General features: G+C 37.7%; 1 protein-coding gene across 1 annotated transcript; it reads right to left on the bottom strand.

The window, feature by feature from the left end:
• Positions 1 to 25: 25 nt before the first annotated feature.
• On the bottom strand, positions 26 to 13,452 carry LOC149025620 (putative E3 ubiquitin-protein ligase RING1a). The gene is made up of 10 exons (XM_089145821.1): positions 13,046 to 13,452; positions 12,899 to 12,941; positions 10,685 to 10,743; positions 2,260 to 2,341; positions 1,960 to 2,080; positions 1,824 to 1,865; positions 968 to 1,486; positions 775 to 882; positions 440 to 661; positions 26 to 349 (listed from the first exon to the last, which is right to left on the bottom strand). The coding sequence occupies exons 1-10, from the start codon at positions 13,152 to 13,154 to the stop codon at positions 317 to 319; spliced, it is 1,338 nt and encodes a 445-aa protein (XP_089001947.1). The 5' UTR covers positions 13,155 to 13,452; the 3' UTR covers positions 26 to 316.
• Positions 13,453 to 20,163: the final 6,711 nt, after the last annotated feature.

Genomic DNA, 20,163 nt, shown 5'->3' with positions numbered 1-20,163 from the left:
CATAAAAGAAAGTAAATTTATAAAAACATTAGCAGCCATACAAGATTGGCATAGAAGTTTTACAGCTATATTAATTATATAAGTTATCAAGAATAATATAACCAATCATATTTTTCACCTGAAGTTCTGTCTTCTTCCAACTCAATCCCAGCAACTCACTAATCTTTAAGGGGTTTTCATAACCCAGTGTTGGATAAAAACGCGTCATCATAAACAGGATAAGGGAAACAACCTTTTGAGGGTTTATATACAAATCACTGCAAATCGCTATGAAAAATGTAATTAATCTGCTCAATAAGAAAAGGCCGAACGGTTCTTATCTATCTTCCTTCTTTCGATATGCCAGAACCTGAAAACAGCACAGGCAGAAGAGACTGATGATTGCAAGACAACAGAATCAAAATCTGCAAACAGGCATTTATTTTCTGGGCAGACTCACCAGTTGGCCTTGGCAGGAGGTACAATTAGCTTGAAGTTCTGACACAGTTTCTTGTTCTTCCAACAATCGCAGGTCATCTTCCGAAGTACCAACTAGGGAGTTCAGGATCAGATCATCCTTGGAAGTCGAAGAATTGAACAAGGACCCACGCTGTTCAGCAGGCTTTTTTACCATCAGTATTTGCACGTCTTCAGCTGGCACTGCAGTTTGGAGACCAACAAACTGTGCACCGCAAATGCATGGCAGCACCACTTTGAGAAGTGAGCTTAAGTTTGTACACATCAGGAAGTAAACTGAAATAAAAATTGATGAGGATAAAATGTCGAGGTTTTTACTTGGCATAAATGTCTTATAGATAAGCTAGGCCGGCTGCAAAGATATGGCCGCTGCAAACTTGGTATACTTTCTTTGTCCAAAGGGATGAGTGTGAGATGTACATCCAACTGAAAAAAAAAACGAAGACACTGTTTGTAAAGGTCCCCAGTTGAAAGCCCAAGAAGCAAAAAAACAAAGAGATTCCTCTTGTACCTGATCTTCATTTTCATCCAAGCTTTTGAGGTAATCCACCAACTTAGTTAACCGGGTAGTCCGAGCATTCTTACCATTATTACCACTTAAACTACCATATCGTGTGTGACTTCTCACACCACCTTTGCCCCAAGCCAGTACTTCTGGGTTTCCCATTAACCCAGGGGATGCACCAGTGTTTTCTCTGCTTGCTTCCATATCATCATTTTCATCACAACCTCCATCTGCATTGGTAGCTGCAGATGAAGGCTGAGAGAACCGTGGTCCTGCCCATCTTCTGCACCTTTTAGGTTTTACCTCAATTTGTTCATCAGAAGATGAATCATTTCCATTTGTCTCATCATCATCAGATCCTTGAATGTCTGAACCACGGCCACTTCTTCTTGCTCTTGAATGAGAGCTCCGATAATTTCCCTGAGATCTCCTCATAAATGCAGCTGCTGTGGCTTTGGCTGTAGTGCGTCTCCGACCAAGTGCTTCTGATTGCCGTTTTAATGTCTGGGCAATGGATGCTTGGATCTGTCCAACCAAGTCAAGTTCTAAAGCAACAATGGACAACATAATATCCTAGCCAAAAGCAACAAAGCATCCCCTTTCCTAGGCATTGGACACCTTTTGGCATCAACTGGCAAAGCCATGACACTCATGAATTGGTCTAGCCATTAGACAGACTAGATTAATGTTCTCAATCACAACAAAGCAATTCTTTTTTCTTTTTCTTTTTTTTTGGTTGGGGGGGGGGGTTGTTGGGTGGGAACTAATCAATGGAATGTATGCCCTAAAGATTCAAACTAATCACATTATAATAGAGACCAATAATGCTGCCTTTTATGTGGAATATAGGGTAAATATCTACCTGCTTATTCCGATTCCTCTCCTCTTCATGGAAAGCCAGTTCCTGCAAGCATACATTCAGCAAAGATAAATGTACTCAACGTGTTGAGTCACATTTTAGAAATTTGAAGGAGAAGGATATTTGAGTCAAATAATACCTCCTCCTCATACTTGTCAATATCTGGATATAAGGCTGCAATTAAAGCATCATAGTTTGGATCATCCCTCAAAGAACGCCGGCTTGCACAATGTGTCCGGCAAGCAGGACATTCATTATTCCTGAAACAGGCAAAGAACCCACTTAAACAATTTAAAGAAAAGACATACAGCTCAATTCTGTGTCCCTTCAATAGAAAATGGTCCCCACAATCATCTCTTATCAAAGAAATAATGAGTGAAATTTGTGAAGCAATGTCCCATTGAATTTGAAAAAGAAGGGCTGCCAAAGTTTAACATACCCCAGACGCATTGATTTGTCAATGCATTCCCTACAAAAGCGATGCAGGCACTCCATTACAGTTCTTGTTTTCCGAATGATACCTGACCAACAAAACAGATGATCAGTCATAGCTTCTCCTACAAAAATAGAGACAACTATCAGTTCTCAGCCAAGATTCAACAATCACAATCTACTGGCTTTTCTATAAAAAGTTACGTCAGTGACATCCATTGGAAGATAATCCAAGGTCGTGACTGACAGTAAAATCGTAGTGCATGCCAGGAATAGCCTCGGTCCTGAAGGAGGACGAAGAGCAAAAAGCAATGCCTAATCACTGGAGCAGCAAGAACATTGGCAAATGTAGTTAGCCCACCATTATCATTATCACAAATAATTCAATCATGTTGGTAATCCGAAAACCAGAAGGTGAAGAATGGGTAAAGCCACGGTCTACAGGTATCAGAAGACATAATTGTTTACTCAAATTCTTCTCCACCTCTACTAACCAAAATAGTTAGGATTCTTCAACCTAAGTTCCTACATCAAGAACCCAACCTGACTTAGGTATCAGGTTCTCTCAGTTGGATTGGGTTTGCTACCATATAGAGGTAATGAATGCGAAGAGAATGAATTTCTGATTCTTTTATCATAAAGAGTTTGTTGACAAGATGATAACATTTAGAAAGGGAGGGGAGGGGTTGAAATGAATAATGCAGAGAGAACAAAATAAAATGTAAGACTCAGTACCTTGCAGCATGATTTTGCTAACGTATGGAAAAAGTTCACAAGCCTTTCTGCCACATTGACTGATGATTTAAGCATTCTGCCTATTCGATAGATGGGGATGCCTGGACAGGGTTCGTGTTAAATTAAGATGTCAATCTCAATCATATGGCTTTCCCCCCTCATGTTTTTCAAACAGATTTGACTGTCGCAAACAATATTGGAGCAATATTGACACATGGTAATGTCAATTGGGGTGAAACTAAATCCTCAACTCGGTGATGCCGTGGACAACAAATCCAAAAAGTTTGAATGCTGACCAACACTACCATGTGGTGGGGAAAGGGGGGAAAAAGAAATAAGGAAACCAGAAGGTTAATGGCTAACGTGCAGCAGAATTCCCCAGACTTCGGTGATTTTAGCATTTCAATTTTTTTTTTAAAAGGATTAACTTTTTCTTCACCCATGGATAAGGAAAAATTCACCATTGGTGATGTGACCTTGTGATTGGACTCCTATGTAATCATTAACTCCAACCCTACTTGTACATGTTCAAAATACCCTTCACCTTTCTAATCAAAGGGTCTCCATGATGCTGAGTCAGCTGCATGCATCTTTGAGCTCCAACCAGCTCTATTCGAGGCCATAACTGATCAGGCCTAAACTATGTATGTCTTTCCTCACTATTTCACCTTGAGTCATTTTTAGCATGCTTCAGATTCTATGGGTTCCTTCACTCAAAGTCAAATCACTCCTTCATACTGGTGCAACCCAAATAGCTCTAATATGGTCATTCCTTGTCTAACCATCCCTAGTTTTGCCACAGATTCATCTCAACATCCCCATATTTGCTATACTCATCATGCTTCTAACTGCCTAACATTCTGCCCCATACAAAATAGCCAGTTTTAAGACCATCCTATAAAATTTTCCTCACAAGCTTTATAGGTATATGTCAATGAAACAACATTCCAGACACACCTTTCCACTTCATCCATCCTACTTTGCTTCTCTGTAAAACATCATCCTCTTATCACCTTCTTTATATATGATAGACCTGAGATAAATATGGCCACCCACCCTTCCACAATGTGGTATTGGCCTTAACTGTCTAATATTTCATTTGTAACACTATTTTTTTAATCAACTAAACATTTACTAAACCAACTGGAAACAGGTTTAGAATGAGGTTATTAACTCTCAGCTGCTCTATTTTTACATTTTTACAGCCTCCATTCCATACAGTGCCCTAACTGCATAATGGATTAGCTGCCTCAAAGAAAAAAATGGGGGTATGGTGTATAAGATCACAGTGCAGATACATGAATAAAATTTTGAGGACAGAGATACAGTAGGCTTTAACTTGTTAAGATGTGTAGGAGACTTGAATACAATGAGATTTGTGCACTAAGCAGTAGTCTGGAGAAGATCTAAGTTGGTGAAGAGAGTTTTTGATAGCTACCTATAAAGAGTAAAATACCACACTTCAGATTGCAGCCGAAGGTAACTTACAAAAGTAATCAACTTAGATAATATTTAGAAGGTGAAAATGGTTCAGCTGCAGTGTGCATGATACCAAAATAGGAAACCAGTTTTCAGGTTGAAGATAACGGAAAGCTAGAAGAGAAACAGAGGAAGGGTGAAAAAACATAGAGAAGTCGGTGGGTGGTAAGAAAGAGATGAATGAACTTCTATGAATAGGACTTCAATGAACATGAATTGGACATCTATGAGCAATAAAATGAGTGATTGAGAAAGAAATAAAAGTGAATTAAGAGGTACTAGAATAATAGAGGTAAAGGAACAAATTTATCAGGAGTTCAACCCAGAATTTCATCAGGTGATATTCTCAAACACATTATTCCCTCTACACTCAACTCTTGTATCAACCCCAATCTTCCCGTTCCAATATCGAATATTAACACACAAACTTGTAACACTCCTAATTAAACTTGGGAGTGTTATTTGAGATGCAAACGTATTTCCAGCAGTTACAACAAATAGAAACCCGAATAGATAAATCTAGTTACAAGAATATCCCTTCAAACTTAAAAAATTCCCCAAAAGAAATTACTGAAGAACAAGAATACCACTACAGCAGAGGCTATCAAACTATAATATAAAGATAAAGATAAGAGAAAAGAGATTTGAGCAAGGAAATCATGGACAAAGTCGTAACTTGTGCTACACTACCCCTATCAGCTTCCCATAGAGTCCATCTTTGATCATATTGACCACATCTAACAATTGATTGCAATTTGCATCTTTATTAAGGCATTTATTTAAAGGAAGAAGGCACCCAACCACTTCCTTGGAAACCTGTGACCTGGGTGGTAACCCTGGTTTCCATTTTTTTTTTATTCTTTGTCATACAAATTATTGCTTTTCTATCCTTTTTGATTGGCTTTGTGTATATTGTCATACATGAGCATGCATGTTTCTATAAAAAGATAAAAGACAAATAAGAGAAAAGTTCAAGCTAGGTGGCATTAGGAGCCCAGGATTCTGATGGTGAAACCCTTTCTCTGCTTCCCCGAAATGGATGAAAGTGATGGAACAAGTGTGCAAACCAAGCTGTGGAACAGTTAAGCTACTTTTTCTGTGGATTCAGCATTAAGAGTGGAAATCTCTTGACCAAGTGAGTGTATTCCTAGTCCTTGAGGTACTGTTGCTGACTTACTGCTATACTTACAGGCCATGAACTGTAATCATCAACACTGCAAGTCGATTTACTATTTTCCAGCAACTAAGGCAGTTCTGCAAACCTTTCCAACCCTTGCGGTGGCACTGTTTCCAGCTTACTTTTCTGTAATCTGCAGCTTGACACAACTCACTTGATACAGCTTTTCTTAGCCCTGAAACTTCAGCCATTTATCCAGTTCATCCATTCCTCTGAGACCAATTACCCTGCCCTGTTTTGGCATAAGCCCACCTTAGTTTCAATCAGAACCTACTCCTGGCTTCAGTTTGTCCTGAGAGTTTGCCCACTAATAGGCCCTTCCTAGTCCACCACACAAGTGAACTTTCCAGGCTTTAATCACTCTGTGGTGCAACCTTTGGAAGTCAAAGGCCAGGTTAATACTGCTCTGAAGCTTCGGGCACCTGGCCAAAGCCTTGGGTCACCCAATCACCATGACAACTATGAATCTGGGGCTGACTCTACTCTAAAGAGTGAATATCTACTCCATCTACATGATAAGATTAAGCAAGGAAAGACTGGAGGGGAAATTAGCCAAACGAAAATGAGAAAGCAGTTTATGTTTGTCACTGTCACAGCCAAGTACAAGACTATGAATCACATATCCCTAAAAAGGACAAAGAAAAATTCCCAGCAAAGATGCAGTGATTGACAATGACAATACATGATTAGCTATAAACTGTAGTTGAAGCTTTTTTGTTCGTCATCCCATAATAATTCCCTTTAGAGTTGGAGCATATGGAAATCAATTAGTTTCAGTTTTTGAGTGTCCCTTGCAGGGTCTAGGTCAGGGTGATGTAACGAAGATATCTAACATACCAATTGGTAGAACCCACCATGGAGCATAACTCATCCCATGAAGTTATACATTTATTGCTGTAAAGTAAGAATACATGCTCTCCAAAGTTGATTTCGCTCATTCACCCTAATATGGTATTTATAGATTTACAAATCATAGACTAGAACCAACTTAGAGAGGGATAGAAAACATATTAGGGAAGAAATAGGAAATAACTAAAAATTCCTAAAGCCAGAATGAGAGGAGAGCTCTATTCTAATTAGGATTTCCTCTCACAACACTCCCCCTCAAGTTGGTAGAATGGAACACGGAGTGGAATTCCAAGTCCTCAGATGATACCTTTTCCTCGAACTAAGCAAATCAACTGTAAATGGTTGATTCTCTCAGGATAAAAATGGAATACCCACTTGACAGAGGTAAACTGCAAATTTGATAGTTAAACTATAATTACAATTTATCCCATCTCTGCACCCCTTCAGGAGAGGTGCAAAATAAAAACAATAATAAGATAAAGCAACAAAGATATATATGAAACTATAATCCCAAACAGCCAAAGGCACACAGCACCATATCTTGATACTATAATTAGCAATAGCATATCTTCCCTTGATCGTTCTATAATATATAGAGACACTAAAAACTTATTACTTGTCCATGACAAGAAGCCCTCTACAAATCCATACCAAACGCCCACATACATATCCAATGCAGCAAAAGCATTCATTCTCATGCTTGATAAGGTGGAATTTTTTAGAATCTAATAGCTTTGCAATTGTAAGAACTAATTATAGGAGAGAAACCATTACAGTTAACTGCAAGATAAATGGGCATGTCTATTCGTTCATAAGATATCTCAATGCCTATCGATGGACATAGGCTAGGTTTCCTAGCTTCTGCTCACCCTGAAAATTTAGGTGCATAATTTCTTTAAACTTAATGTGTCAAGGGCCTCAAGGCCTACTGTATAGCTTGGGGAGTGATAATGCAAGAGGTAGAAAGAGCATGAAGACATAATCCATAATCCGTTTATTAGTGCAGGAATAAGGTGGCCCCAATTTTATGAACATATAGCGTACTTAGCTAATGAAGATCGCTCCATATTATGAGCATATACCATAGTTAGTTCATTGTCTCATTGGTCAACTGCTCCCTTGGTTCAGGGACTGGACTCCAGTCACACTATAGGCAAATTAACCGCCCGAAAGAACCAATTGTATATATATTCTTAATTAAATTTGAAGCACGATATAATCTAACATATTCTCCTACATGGAGTTGTCAAGTGCTCCTTGCAACAACATAGGTTAATCCCAACTAAATGGGATCAGCCACATGGATCCTGCTCTCCAGAAGCTCTATTTAAACTCATACATGATACGAGGCCTCAGCTAAGCATGTCTTTTATCACCTTTCCTATGGTTATTTTAGGCCTCCCACACGTACTACTTAGCCCTTGCAACACCAGTTTATGGGCAACTTTAATTTAGTAATGGGAGAAGTAAGCCTCAGTGAAGGTAGGATTCCTCTATTAAAACCTGGTGGTCATGGGTTGAAACAAGAAAAGCAACCTCTCCACAGGAAGGAAGCTGCATATATATGCACCCTCCTGGACCCTACCATAGTGGCAACCTCATGCTTATTTTAATTTTACTAAAAGGGCAAGCAATCCTTTTACTGAAGAATGTAATCATACTGAATTACTGAGGCAAGCTATCGAAAAAGAATGGTTGTATCCAGCAGTAAGAACAGTAATACACAGTCATGCACACCCATCCCTAGGGATTCTTTAGTTTTCTAGAACTGAGGAGAAGTGGAGAACTGGATACCATATTGTTTGACAAAGAGCCGATTTTTAATTGTCTAACAGATATTTAGATTAGTACTATAACGGTAATAAAATCCTTATAAAAAAATCATATGACAATGTTAAATGTTAGATTGGATTTCATGTATTAAGTCAACATCTTCTTTAGTCATGATCTAGAGCAGAACTTTGGGAAGAATTCCTATCAAACCAACTATACTAAATGAAGCTTGATTTTAATGGTGGGGCCCACATAGGTACACCCATAAAAAGAAAAAGGTGACCGTGCAAGTTGAGGACTCTAGAGCAGCATAGATGGTTCAGGCACAAGCAACCGAAACAATTATTTAAGCAGCAACAAGTTAACTCTAGAAGTGCACGAGGATGGAGGGAAAAGAGCTTCAGTCAAATAATGAGAACGCTCATGAAAGCTAGCACTTATCAAAAGATATGAGTCTAACTACGTGGAAAGATAAATAATAATAATAATGAGGCCGCCCTAGTAGTCGGGAAGTGGTTTTGTAATTTGACTTGACCATCACTTTAAGTGGACTCTAACCTCCAACTCTTTTAACTCCACAGGTCTTCCAAGAAAATGTGAAAATGATAAGGACAAAATCCCACCCATCAATTTAAATTAAAGAAAAGAAAAGGGACACTAAAGAGGAAAATTTTTAGCAGGAAGCAAATGGGGCCCAAAATATGTGTACAATGATCACTACTCTTACATCGCATGCAAGGGTTGAGATTTTAACTTCGATTGAAACGTCGCATGTTAAAACTGGCCATTTTGGGGGGTGACAAGGCCACATTTTGGCCCAAAAACTTCAGGAGCAGCATTTCTAAGCACAAACTTAAATTGTAAGAAACTACACTGAGAATGGAAACTTGGTTTGTACATGGTGTATGCTGTATGCTGCTGTATCTTTTTCCATATACCTACTCTAGACCTAATTTAGTGCTGGAACATATACATAGTTCAACAAAAAAATTAAAAAGTACACTAGGGGTGAAATGGGAAGAACCATTTGATATCACACAACATTAATATGTTACAGGAGTAAAACCTAGGTTAAAACATCACTACTAAAACCACTCCTTCAACTCTATGTTAGTATCACATGGAGTTTGAGGAACGCTTCTAATATTGCTCAAAGCGATAAATCGATGATGTAAATGCATTCTAGTAGTCCCCAATAGCTTTTTGGAGTTTTTTTTTTTCCTCTTAGCAATTGAAACCACTGGAAGCTGAACGGGAACCAAGTCAGAACTAAAATTGCAATCAACGCAATGCAACATGTACTGTTGTCTTCTGAAACTGAGTCAAAACCAAAATTGTAGCCGAAATCCCAAAATTTCAGTTGAAACCCTGCATTCCAAATGAGTCGCACCCATTTTCTTTTCAATCTTCATCAAGACCAGAACACTTTGCAAAAGCTCAGTGGTCTATTGCCTGAAGCTTTTAGTGGAAGTGACCAACTGAATCTCACTTACAAGGTTAGTTAGACATGCATCATATCTTCCCAATTTGGTAACAAGAGCTAAGTTAGAGGAAGACTTAGAGAGCTAAGTGTATCTTCTCCAATGAACTAGCATAGTACAAGGAATAAAAGTGAATCACAGTCCCTGTTGCAGCAGCTGACCCTCCCATACAAATTGTAACTTGTAAGAACAAAGTCTTGTTGGGTTCACCACTAAGCATAAGCATAATATGCATCATCAAAAGATGCTAAAACTGAAAGTGAATGACTCAACTTCACTTACAAGGACATCAAGACACACATCATATCTTCCTAGTTAAGTAACAGAAGCAAGGAAGACTTAAAAGAGGTGAGTGTTTGTGCTCCAATGAACAAATAAGACACAAGGTGTAAAAGTGAATCACACTAGTAAGAAATCATATGATCTAACTAAGTATAAGCATAATATGCATCATAAACAAATATAGACTCCCACGGGCCACCAAAGGGAAGTGTCTAAATTGAGGAACAATGCCACCAACAACAGAACGGCTAGCACATTGTGTTTGACAAAAGGATCTCCAGTAATTCACATGCATATCTGGCTAAAATTAACCTACTCTTCTGGATATCTCATCTTGACAATGTAGTGTAGAGATGAGATTTTCTTACCAGCATAGGGTTGCTATACGTTAACTTTACTGATTAAACAACATAAGCTTTACAAATGGCAGATAAGGATGCTGCCATTCTATTAAGTAATAAAAAATAAAATAAAATAACACATTTGCATTCTACCCATGCATTTTACAACTAATCTAAATAGTAAAAGGCAAACTGTATGGTAGGATGCCAATAATTGTCATTCTTCCTAGTCAACCATTTAAGCATGAAAGCAAACTGATATAAGAAATTAAAAATATTGCTCAGGTATAGAAGAAAATAGACAACATAACATACCTAGGCATATTGGACATTGTACTTCTTTGCGTATTTCTGACAATCTCACTAATATAAATCTGCAGAGACATAACAAGAGACGGTATCGCAAATAAATAATTTTTGGCAAAAAGATGAGGGAGGCTGAGCCACCTGAAAGTGGGAGGGAGTGTATTCAGCAGTTCACAGAGCATAATATAAAACATTCAGTCACGAAAGTTTTACTTTCAATTATAATGACAGAATATAAAGAAATTTTATCATTCTTCTCTTATATATTGGCTTTCTCTCAAAAACTCAGTTATCACTAATTTTGTGGCCTTCGCAGTATAAAAGTACATAAGTATGTCAATAGGCAGATCACTGTGAATACATTGTCTTATACTTTAATAGGTCTAAGAAAGAGCTTAACCCACTTTTGTTAATTTATGTCTAGTCATCTCATCAGCCACTCCACATAAATCCTTTCTGCACATCAGGTATATTCTTCCAAATTTGCTCGGATAATTTGAATATGTCTATAAAGCCCAATAGGTTATAGTTTCCAAGGAATTGGCCAGGCATCAAGTTGCCCATTTCTGGAAGGACCCTTAATTGCGTAGTTGCATGTAAGCACCTTCTTAGGTTCAATTCTTTATTTTTCTTTTGGATACTCCTCCAACCCCAAGGTTAGACTAGAAAAGAGAGTTCAATAGATGTTACAGAGCAGAAATGAATCCCAGCTCCAGTCGGAGTCAAAATTCAAGCTTTCAGAGGGTCCCTGCAGGTGGATTTTCAGCCTCTACCACATCATTCTCCAACGACATAGTCAGAATATTAGAAGATATGCCATGAAAAACTTTTCAATACACACATCAAAACAGATGTGTATGAATAAAACACCTTGAAGATACCTAGATAAAGTAAAGAAATTATTTCTCAACCAAAAATGTGTACAATAGATAGACTATCTTCATAGAAAATAGGCTAGCAATAGTTTCTTATAAATCATATGTTGCAGCAAGACAGTTATTTAGAACCCCTGTGTTTTCACCAGAATGAAATTAATGAAAATAGAAGTAGCACCTTGTTTCCCGCATGAAAGCCGGAGGAGGCAGAAAAAAAGTCAAACGGGTTCTAGAAGATACTAGAATCTTGCTAGCCAGTACACGAGATTAAAATCCAAAATGCATTATACAAAATTGAACTCATGTTATTAGGCCTGCATGGAGGTAGTGCATGCATACGCTAGTGACAACAAGCTCGGTGAAAATTAGGAAAGAAAGGAGGCAAAGCAACTCAACTAACAACGATAACTAAACACAAACTTCATTCGAACAAGACGTGTAGTAAACTTCCACCAGACAAACTTAAAGAAGGATTGCAGAGTGAGAGGGCAGAGGAGTATGCCCATGCTTGATCTGGTTATACCATCGCTAAATAAGTTGAAAACTCATGAAAAACGATGGACATGAGAAAACCTTTCAATGCCCCGATAGAATATAACAGCGAAAATCCAAGGATCGAATTTGGTCATAACAAACGAAAACGCCGGCATAGCATCGGCTTCAAGTTTCCAAATAGAGACCTTCGCTTGTTACGAAGAAGCTGAAGTTCTGAAATGATAGAAGATAATATACGCAGAAAATATCCGGCGGGAAGGGGCCGATGGAGCGAGGAGAGACGAGAAGAACAAAATGGGCAACCATTCCTGGTTGACCTCTTACACAGCATCTGTTCGATTACCAGTAGAAGTGAGGAAGAACCCGAAGACGCCAATCACGCCGGACGGCCTAGGCAGAACAGGGAAATAAGACTTCCAGCAGCAGTAATCACATGTCGCAAAAGAAAAACAAGTGCCCCCAGTAAGATCATAAAAGCAACAGAGCGCGGCAATCTTCAAATTGGATTATTTGAGTGAGAACAAAATTCGGTGCATGGGAGCGTCGGCATGAGCTGCTTCGAGCTCAATTTGACAAATATTAGAATCGCAACCACGAGAGGCTAAGAGCAAGGGATAGTTCAAAGAGGGGCGGAAGGAGAAGGAATGCGCCTCCATGGATGGATCACAGCATGCAAACGATCTCTTACGCATAAAACCACCCAGACGAAGAAAAGATAATACACGATCCACGAGATCCAAACAAAGAAGACCACCAACATTCGCCAAGCAAACAACTATCCCCTTAGAAGACACAGAAGCCATAACAAGACAGAAATGCTCGTAAAACCAAAAGTGGAGAGAGAAGAACATACTCGCTTTCATCTCCACCACTAGACGAAGGGCTCCCATCGGAATCTGAGAAATACAGATGATGAAGCAAACGATTGTTAACGATACGGTAACTGAAACCACCAATTCAACAACACTAAGCTGAGAATATCGAAAGCGAGAACACGTACCCTCTCCATCTTCTTCAACTGACGCTTGTGTGTGGTTGTTGTTATTGTGATGATGGCGTTGCTGTGATTCCTCTTCGAGATTTTCTGAAGAACGCTTCTGAGCAGGCATTGTTGCTTTTACGGTGAAAAACTTTCTATGACGAAACAACCGAAAGCCAGAGAAGCTCTTCTTTCCTCTCCTCTTCTTCGGTTCTCTTCTCTCTCTCTCTCTGTATCGCTTGTCTTAGAGAGATTTCTCGCTGCTAAATTGTCTAGTTGTCTTCTCCGCTTTGCTTTGCTTTCTTGTTCTGCTTCTCCACATCACAGATGACGCAGAAGCCGAGAGGGATACGCGGACGGAAGAGGCAGAAGAGGCGAGCGCGAGCGAGAGCGAGAGCGGAAGCGGTAGAGAGGATGGGAAGTTTTACTTCTACCAGAATTTAATATTTCAATATTACGGCTACAAAGCAAAGCACATGCACCCGATTTCTTCCATCTCGCGTGCCCCTTGCTCGCTCGATCTACCGGGTTTGGGGTTTTGAGGGGTAATCACGTAATTTCCAACAGCTTGCGTACGGTGCCGATCGGCTGTCCTTGCTTGTGTCTCTGTTTATCTGCGTCAGCTTAGAAATGTTTAGTAGAATAGTCACCGGCGAGGATTCTCTCTCCAAACACGAACTCCATCTCTCTCTCTTGCGCTTGCCCAAAATTTTCCTTTGCCTGCAGGAAAAGAAAGAATCTCTTCGACCATTAATTTTTCAAAGTCTCTCTCAATATTAAAATCGTGCGGTATTGTCTTCATCTAAATGTCTACTCATTTATTACATGTCCTTCTGAAAATATACTTTTTTTTTTGGTTAAATCCTTCTGAAAATATACACACACAACTGATAGAGATATGATTTCCTTTATGATAGTATGGATTTTTAGGGAAATTTTCCTAAAAAGCCAGCAGAAGAAGGATTTGTGCACCATAATCAATAATCATAAAAACCCCCAAGTCTGATTTGAAGCCTTAGATTGACAAGTAAATCATAAATGCTTGTGGTTCTTTTTTGTAAATTCAAAGGCTCTTTAGGGTAATAGGGAGGCGTTGGCAAATAGGGTGAAAGGTAAACACAACAAACAAGATGAGTATGCCAAGATACTCAAAAACCAACCACCCCATCCAAGAAAAATAATAATAATAAATAAATAAAATAAATTTCTTAGACATTTAGAGATCACTAATCTTCAGCATATGATGATGCTAAAATATGATGTTAAAATGTCGCAAATCTCTAGTGCCCCCCACCCCCCTCCAAAACTGATTTAAATCTCCAGGGCCAATGTTTTGAAACAACTGAAACCTTAGTGAGATCCAGCATAATTATTAGACTATCGTTCATTTGATATAAGGGATAAAATATTATTAGGCTTATGAGTTTAAAAGATGAATTAAAGTTTGCATGTACTTAGAATAACAAATCCTCTTAATATTCTAGCATATAGAAGTGTGAGTGATATAGCACTCAGTATGTAACAGAGCATGGTTAAAATTAATGTAATGAAAAAAATACATAAACAATAGTCTATAGCTGTGAACTATAAATCTTTTTAAAATACAATAGTTCAATGGGAGAAAAAACCTCCGAGTATTACAGCAACAGAATTTTGTGTTTTTGGTTATATAACTACAAGATGGAACCATACATGACTAAACAATAAAAACAATCAACACACTAACACAACAACTAACATGTTATCTATCATACAAAGCACTATATGAAACATGTCACTTGTACTAATTCAAAACCATCACTAAATATATGTGAATTATTGAAAATTTCAAACTCAAAAGAAGAAAATTGTAAAAAATATGTGAAACAAACATTTTGTTTAGTGATAATTCCACAATTAGGTTCTTACCAGTTACCAAGCATTTCAAAGTTTATTAGTAGTTGACATTAGAGGAAAAAAAAAGTAGTCAAAACAAATATGTAAATAAATGCAACTTAACCAATATACCTATAATCATCATTAAAAATTGATTATAAAAATATAATTAAAAAATAAACTAAAATGGGAGAATTATTTCTATCTCTGTAATATTAGTCAAACTTCTCAAACAACACATTTCCTTTCCCATCGCACTTATATTAAATCCCTAAGTTACTCAGGTTTGTCTCTTCCCTTATCCAGGACCAGGCCTCTTTCCTGTTGCTTCCCCCAACCTAGCACTTGATATGAAATAGAACAAAATTAAAATTAATACAATGGAAAAATACATCAACAATAGTCTATAGCTTTGAACTATAAATCTTTTTAAAATAACAGTAGATCAATGGAAGAAAAAACCTCAGTATTACAGCAACAAAATTTTGTATTTTTGGTTATATAACTACAAGATGGAACCATACATGATTGCACACTAAAAACAATCAACACGCTAACACAACAACTAACATGTTACCCATCATACAAAGCACTGTATGAAACATGTCACTTATACTAATTCCAAACCATCACTAAATATATGAGAATTATTGAAAAATTCAAACTCAAAAATAGAAAATTGTAAAAAATATGTAAAACAAACATTTTGTTTATGAGTAATTGACATTACAAGGAAAAAATATAGTCAAAACATATAATAAAGGCAACTTAACCAATGTACTAATAATCATCATTAAAAAATGATGATAAAAATTAAATTAAAAAATAAACTATAATGGGATAATTATTTCTATCTCTGTGATATTACTCAAATTTCTCAGACAACACCTTTCCTTTCCCATTACACCAATATTAAATCTCCAAATTACTCAGGTTGGTCTTTTCTCTTATCCAGCACCATGCCTTTCTCCTGTTGCTTCCCCCAACTTCGGGGGAAAACATCTTTTGTTGTGTACATCTCTTTGCTATGTACAACAATATACCTTTGCACACAAATGGTTGACTAGAAAGCAAAGTAAATACAAGACTATTGAGGACTATTTAAGATTTCTAAAATTTTAAATTAAGCTTTGAGCAAATTGCATAGTCACCTCACTTTATATTAATACTTTAAGGCTTCCATTTTGGAGTGCCAATGCAATTTGCTCTTAAGCTTTTAATCTCAGCCTTTCATTCGGTAAAAGTGCACTACTATTCACAGTGGAGAAATATGCGTAACAACAGAAGATTTTTTTTCCCCAAAGTTCAGCCACAGTACTATTACTTCCCTTGACCGTGAGCCACCACCTTCCTTTGCTTATTAAATCCTGTTGGGAACAAGTAGACTAGCTATGTACCAGTGTTGCTTTGCTGTCAGTGTCAGATCACATTAATTTGTAATCATCGAACTGGACTTTGGGATTGGTAAAGATTCTAACTTTCGTTTAGAAGCATAACTGCATAAGTTCCCATACAAGTCATCTTCATTCCAAGAAAAGCTGATGTTGAATATACATATTTGGGTTTCATTCCTTGGATTGCACTGAACTAATCATGCATCGATTGTTGAGTGCATCAATGAAATCTCCAATCTTACAGAGAGTTTTCTAGCTAGATTTTTGGGTAAGCTAGGGTTCACTTGAGGGCGTCGTGATGTTTGTCAGTGAATATATCCTGCATTTGAATGATCAAAGAAAATGGTGAATACAGTAAAGATGATCGAGATGGCTCACCGCGAACTTCATATAGGGTTTTTTTTCTTGGTTTTTTTATAGCAGCTTGAGCACCCAAGATCGACTTCAGCAGAATCAGCACTAGCGTTAACACCTGCAAGACAATCAGAAACCAAAGCATTTGTTTATTGTTTCTAGGAACGAGACAACAAGAAGCAGCTAATGTTGTCCAATAAGTGACAGAGCATGTACCCGGATATGGTAGAAAAATTACAAAGGCCTTGAGATGGAATAAGACCTCACATGTTTGAATTAGCAGGGAGGTTGTGAGATAGGGCGGCTGATGGTACTGGGAGAAGGGGGGTAAGGGGTGGTGATGGCAGGGCGAATGGTGGGGGAGATACCATAGAGAGGATGTACGATGGCGCTGCTTGTGGAGTCAATCCGCCGGCGTTTATAGGAAGGGGTGGCAAAAGTCCAGAGGTAATATAGTTTTAGAGGGTTTTTAATTATTCGAGATTATAATTTTATTTCTTACTCAATTTGGAGTTCAGATTCTCTCCACCAAGCAAGCCGTTTCCTTGTCACCCGCCCTTTGGTTTGGGTTGATTGACCGTTTTTTCATCTCCCCACCCTCTAGGTTAGGGTGTCGAGTTTTATTCCTCTCTACTAGGGCAGGTTGCCACCCCATCCTCCCACCCCCACAGTTGGGTTGACACAAGCATACACGTGCAAGGGCAAAGCCATGCGTAGCATAGACAAAGCCCCCTCAAGGTTGGGGTGGCAAATTTTTTTTTTTAAAGAAATTATCTATAAAATTCATTTTGGGCCTTTTTTTTTATTATTATTTTTTTATCATTTGACCTTTTTGCTAGTGTAAAATCTTAGCATTTGCCCCCTCCTACAATATTGAATTTTGATTGTTCCACTCTGTGTCAGAGTGGGGAATGGGAGGATGAGTTACCTGGGTGAAGAGAATCTAGACTTTGGGCTGACCATTCGGATGGAGATGATTTGGATTACTTCGGTTTAGCTACTACCTTTATGATTTATTTTTAAAAATTATTAAATTCATCGAATAAATACCTCCACTAACTCACTTCCTATAACCCCTACGTTCTCTGCAACAATTGACTCTAGCATGCATTTTATGAGGAACTATTAACTATATATATCTTTTATCGGTGTTGTTGATCTTCATGATGGGTAGCATCAAGGGATGGGTCGATGGAGGTAAAGCAATGAGAGCTATAAGTCTAAAGATGTAGTAAGGATGAATTGCAAAAGTTGGTGGGTCAATATTACGAGGCAATAGAGGTTTAACAGTTTCTACAACTGAATTGCAACACACAGGATTTTTTGGTAAAACACAAATTCATTGAGCATTAGAGTGATTATAAACATTGACACCTGAATTACATAGATTTAAAGGGCAAATATTGGTTTTTATTCAAACTTTAAGTAGTTCAACCGAGGGCGAACTTAGATAAGGAATCTTTACCACAAGTTTGGAGTTCCTTGAAATAAATTTACACCGGTTTATAAACCGTTGTTTGACCCGTGTCGTACACCTAGCTGTGGTGGGTGAGTTTCGCAGTGGGGATCTTTTGCATCCACAATAATTCGATACTAGAACCTTGCTTAAGCGGACCAAGCTGCTTACCACTTCAACTAACCCCCCGTTGGTTATATATGAGTTTTTTTATCACAAGGACAAGGTATCCAAAAACTGATATACGAGTATAAAATTGAAAATAAAAATGGTTTCAAATATAACATATTGATATTGCATCTTAGAGTTTGCATCTCCTTGGGATTCTCCCAATGAATGTTTAATGAATATTCTAATCTAGAGGTTACAATAAATCTAATGAGTGTATTGAAATTTTCTAACTCATTCTACATCCACTAGAAGATTCCCTTTACGGAGACAGGCTAAATACTTTTAAACAGGAAGCACGAAATACATTTAAAATGGCTTTTAAAACATTTTTTAAGTAGTTAATGTTACCAAAAAAACAAAAAAGAAGTAGTGAATATGCATTTTTGGTAAGCTTAAGCATCTCAAATATAATTTATCAATCAAATCAAAATTTAAAAAAAACGAAAATTGCTATTTCTAAAAGTCGGAAAAAGAAGAGCTTATTTTCATTTTGGATTTGACCATTTTGGTACGACTTTTCTAAGCAGCCTGAGTTAAATCGCCAATCGAACCGATTCATCACCATGGGCGAGTTTTGTAACGTTCTTAAAAATTACTTTTGTCATTCTTCTATTATTTGGGAACGAAAAAACGTATTATAGGCGTCTGTTAAAATAGTTTGCTCTTTTGTTCCTTCAAAATGGACCGACTATAAAAGTGGTTTAAATGACATCTTTTGCAAGACATCAAAGATACGTTTTAATCAAAGAACAAAAACAGAAGTGATAAAATTGATCATAATCGAAATCTTAGAACAAGTTTTTCAAACACCAACTTATTCTAAAAATATTTTTAGAACAGATTTATCAAACGTCCATTTTTTAAGTAGAACGGTCTTTTAGCACATAAATATTAAAAAATAATTTTGTATACAAACTACTCCCTCACAACATAAACATTACCCACCACATACTGGATTTTTATCACCTCCAGTACTGACATCCTCCTGTTTCATCCTGTTGACCACTAGATGATGAACACATGTATTATTCTAATCTTATGTTTGTCAAACCTTAACCATTTCACCCGAAAGTATTTCTCTCCTCCCTCCGTCTTTTCCCTCTTTTACTCCGGCAACCCACTCACCACCGACGTCTCATTTCACTCTTCCCTCTTCCCTCTGCCCTCTTCGACTCCGGCAACACTACCGTTATTGTGGATATGGAAATTGGAGGGAAAGAAACTCAATAGACAAAGTAAAGGCGAGAGCTTCTCCGTTTCCAAGATCTGGCTCTCATCAAAAAGAGTAAAATTCCTGCTTCTTCAAGATCTCGTATGATAGGCATTCCTTCTTCTTCTCTTAATGGTGGCTTGCCGTTGGCAGAAAGAACTCCAGATCCATGAAGGCTCGTTGTGATCTGTATTTTTTTAATTTATTCACTCAATTCATTTTCTGATTGAGCATTTTTTTCACTCGAGGAATCCAAATGGGTAGCAGTAATGCTTCTCTGCAGAAATACTCTTAAAAGTGAAATACCATAAAGGAGATTGCCTATATGCTAACACGTCTTATATATAATGAATTTTTGAAAAAAAATGCCAATATATTTCTTCTTCTTCTTCTTTTCCCTTTCTATTTCTCATGCAACGAACAAGTCTCCAGAAAAACAAGCTTCGAACACCAAAAGAACACTAGAAACTGAAAACCGAACCTAGATCTGAGAAGAAGAAGAACAGAGATCTAAGAAGCAGAACTAGAGAAAGTAGATCGAAGACCGATCGCTTCGTTTCAGTGATTGCTCGATCCCTTGATTCGCTTCGCCGGCGATGAGTCGATGTTGCCTGAGGTGAAGAGGGAGAGCCAGCCGACACAAGAGAAAGAAAAAAGAAGGATAAACTGGTTAAGTTGG

This window comes from Hakea prostrata, chromosome 2 (assembly GCF_041222555.1).
Source record: "Hakea prostrata isolate BN-2017 chromosome 2, UWA_Hpros_2, whole genome shotgun sequence".
Taxonomy (NCBI): Eukaryota; Viridiplantae; Streptophyta; class Magnoliopsida; order Proteales; family Proteaceae; genus Hakea; species Hakea prostrata.
Note: the sequence above shows the minus strand (reverse complement) of the source record. Positions and strands in the feature narration are given on the sequence as shown.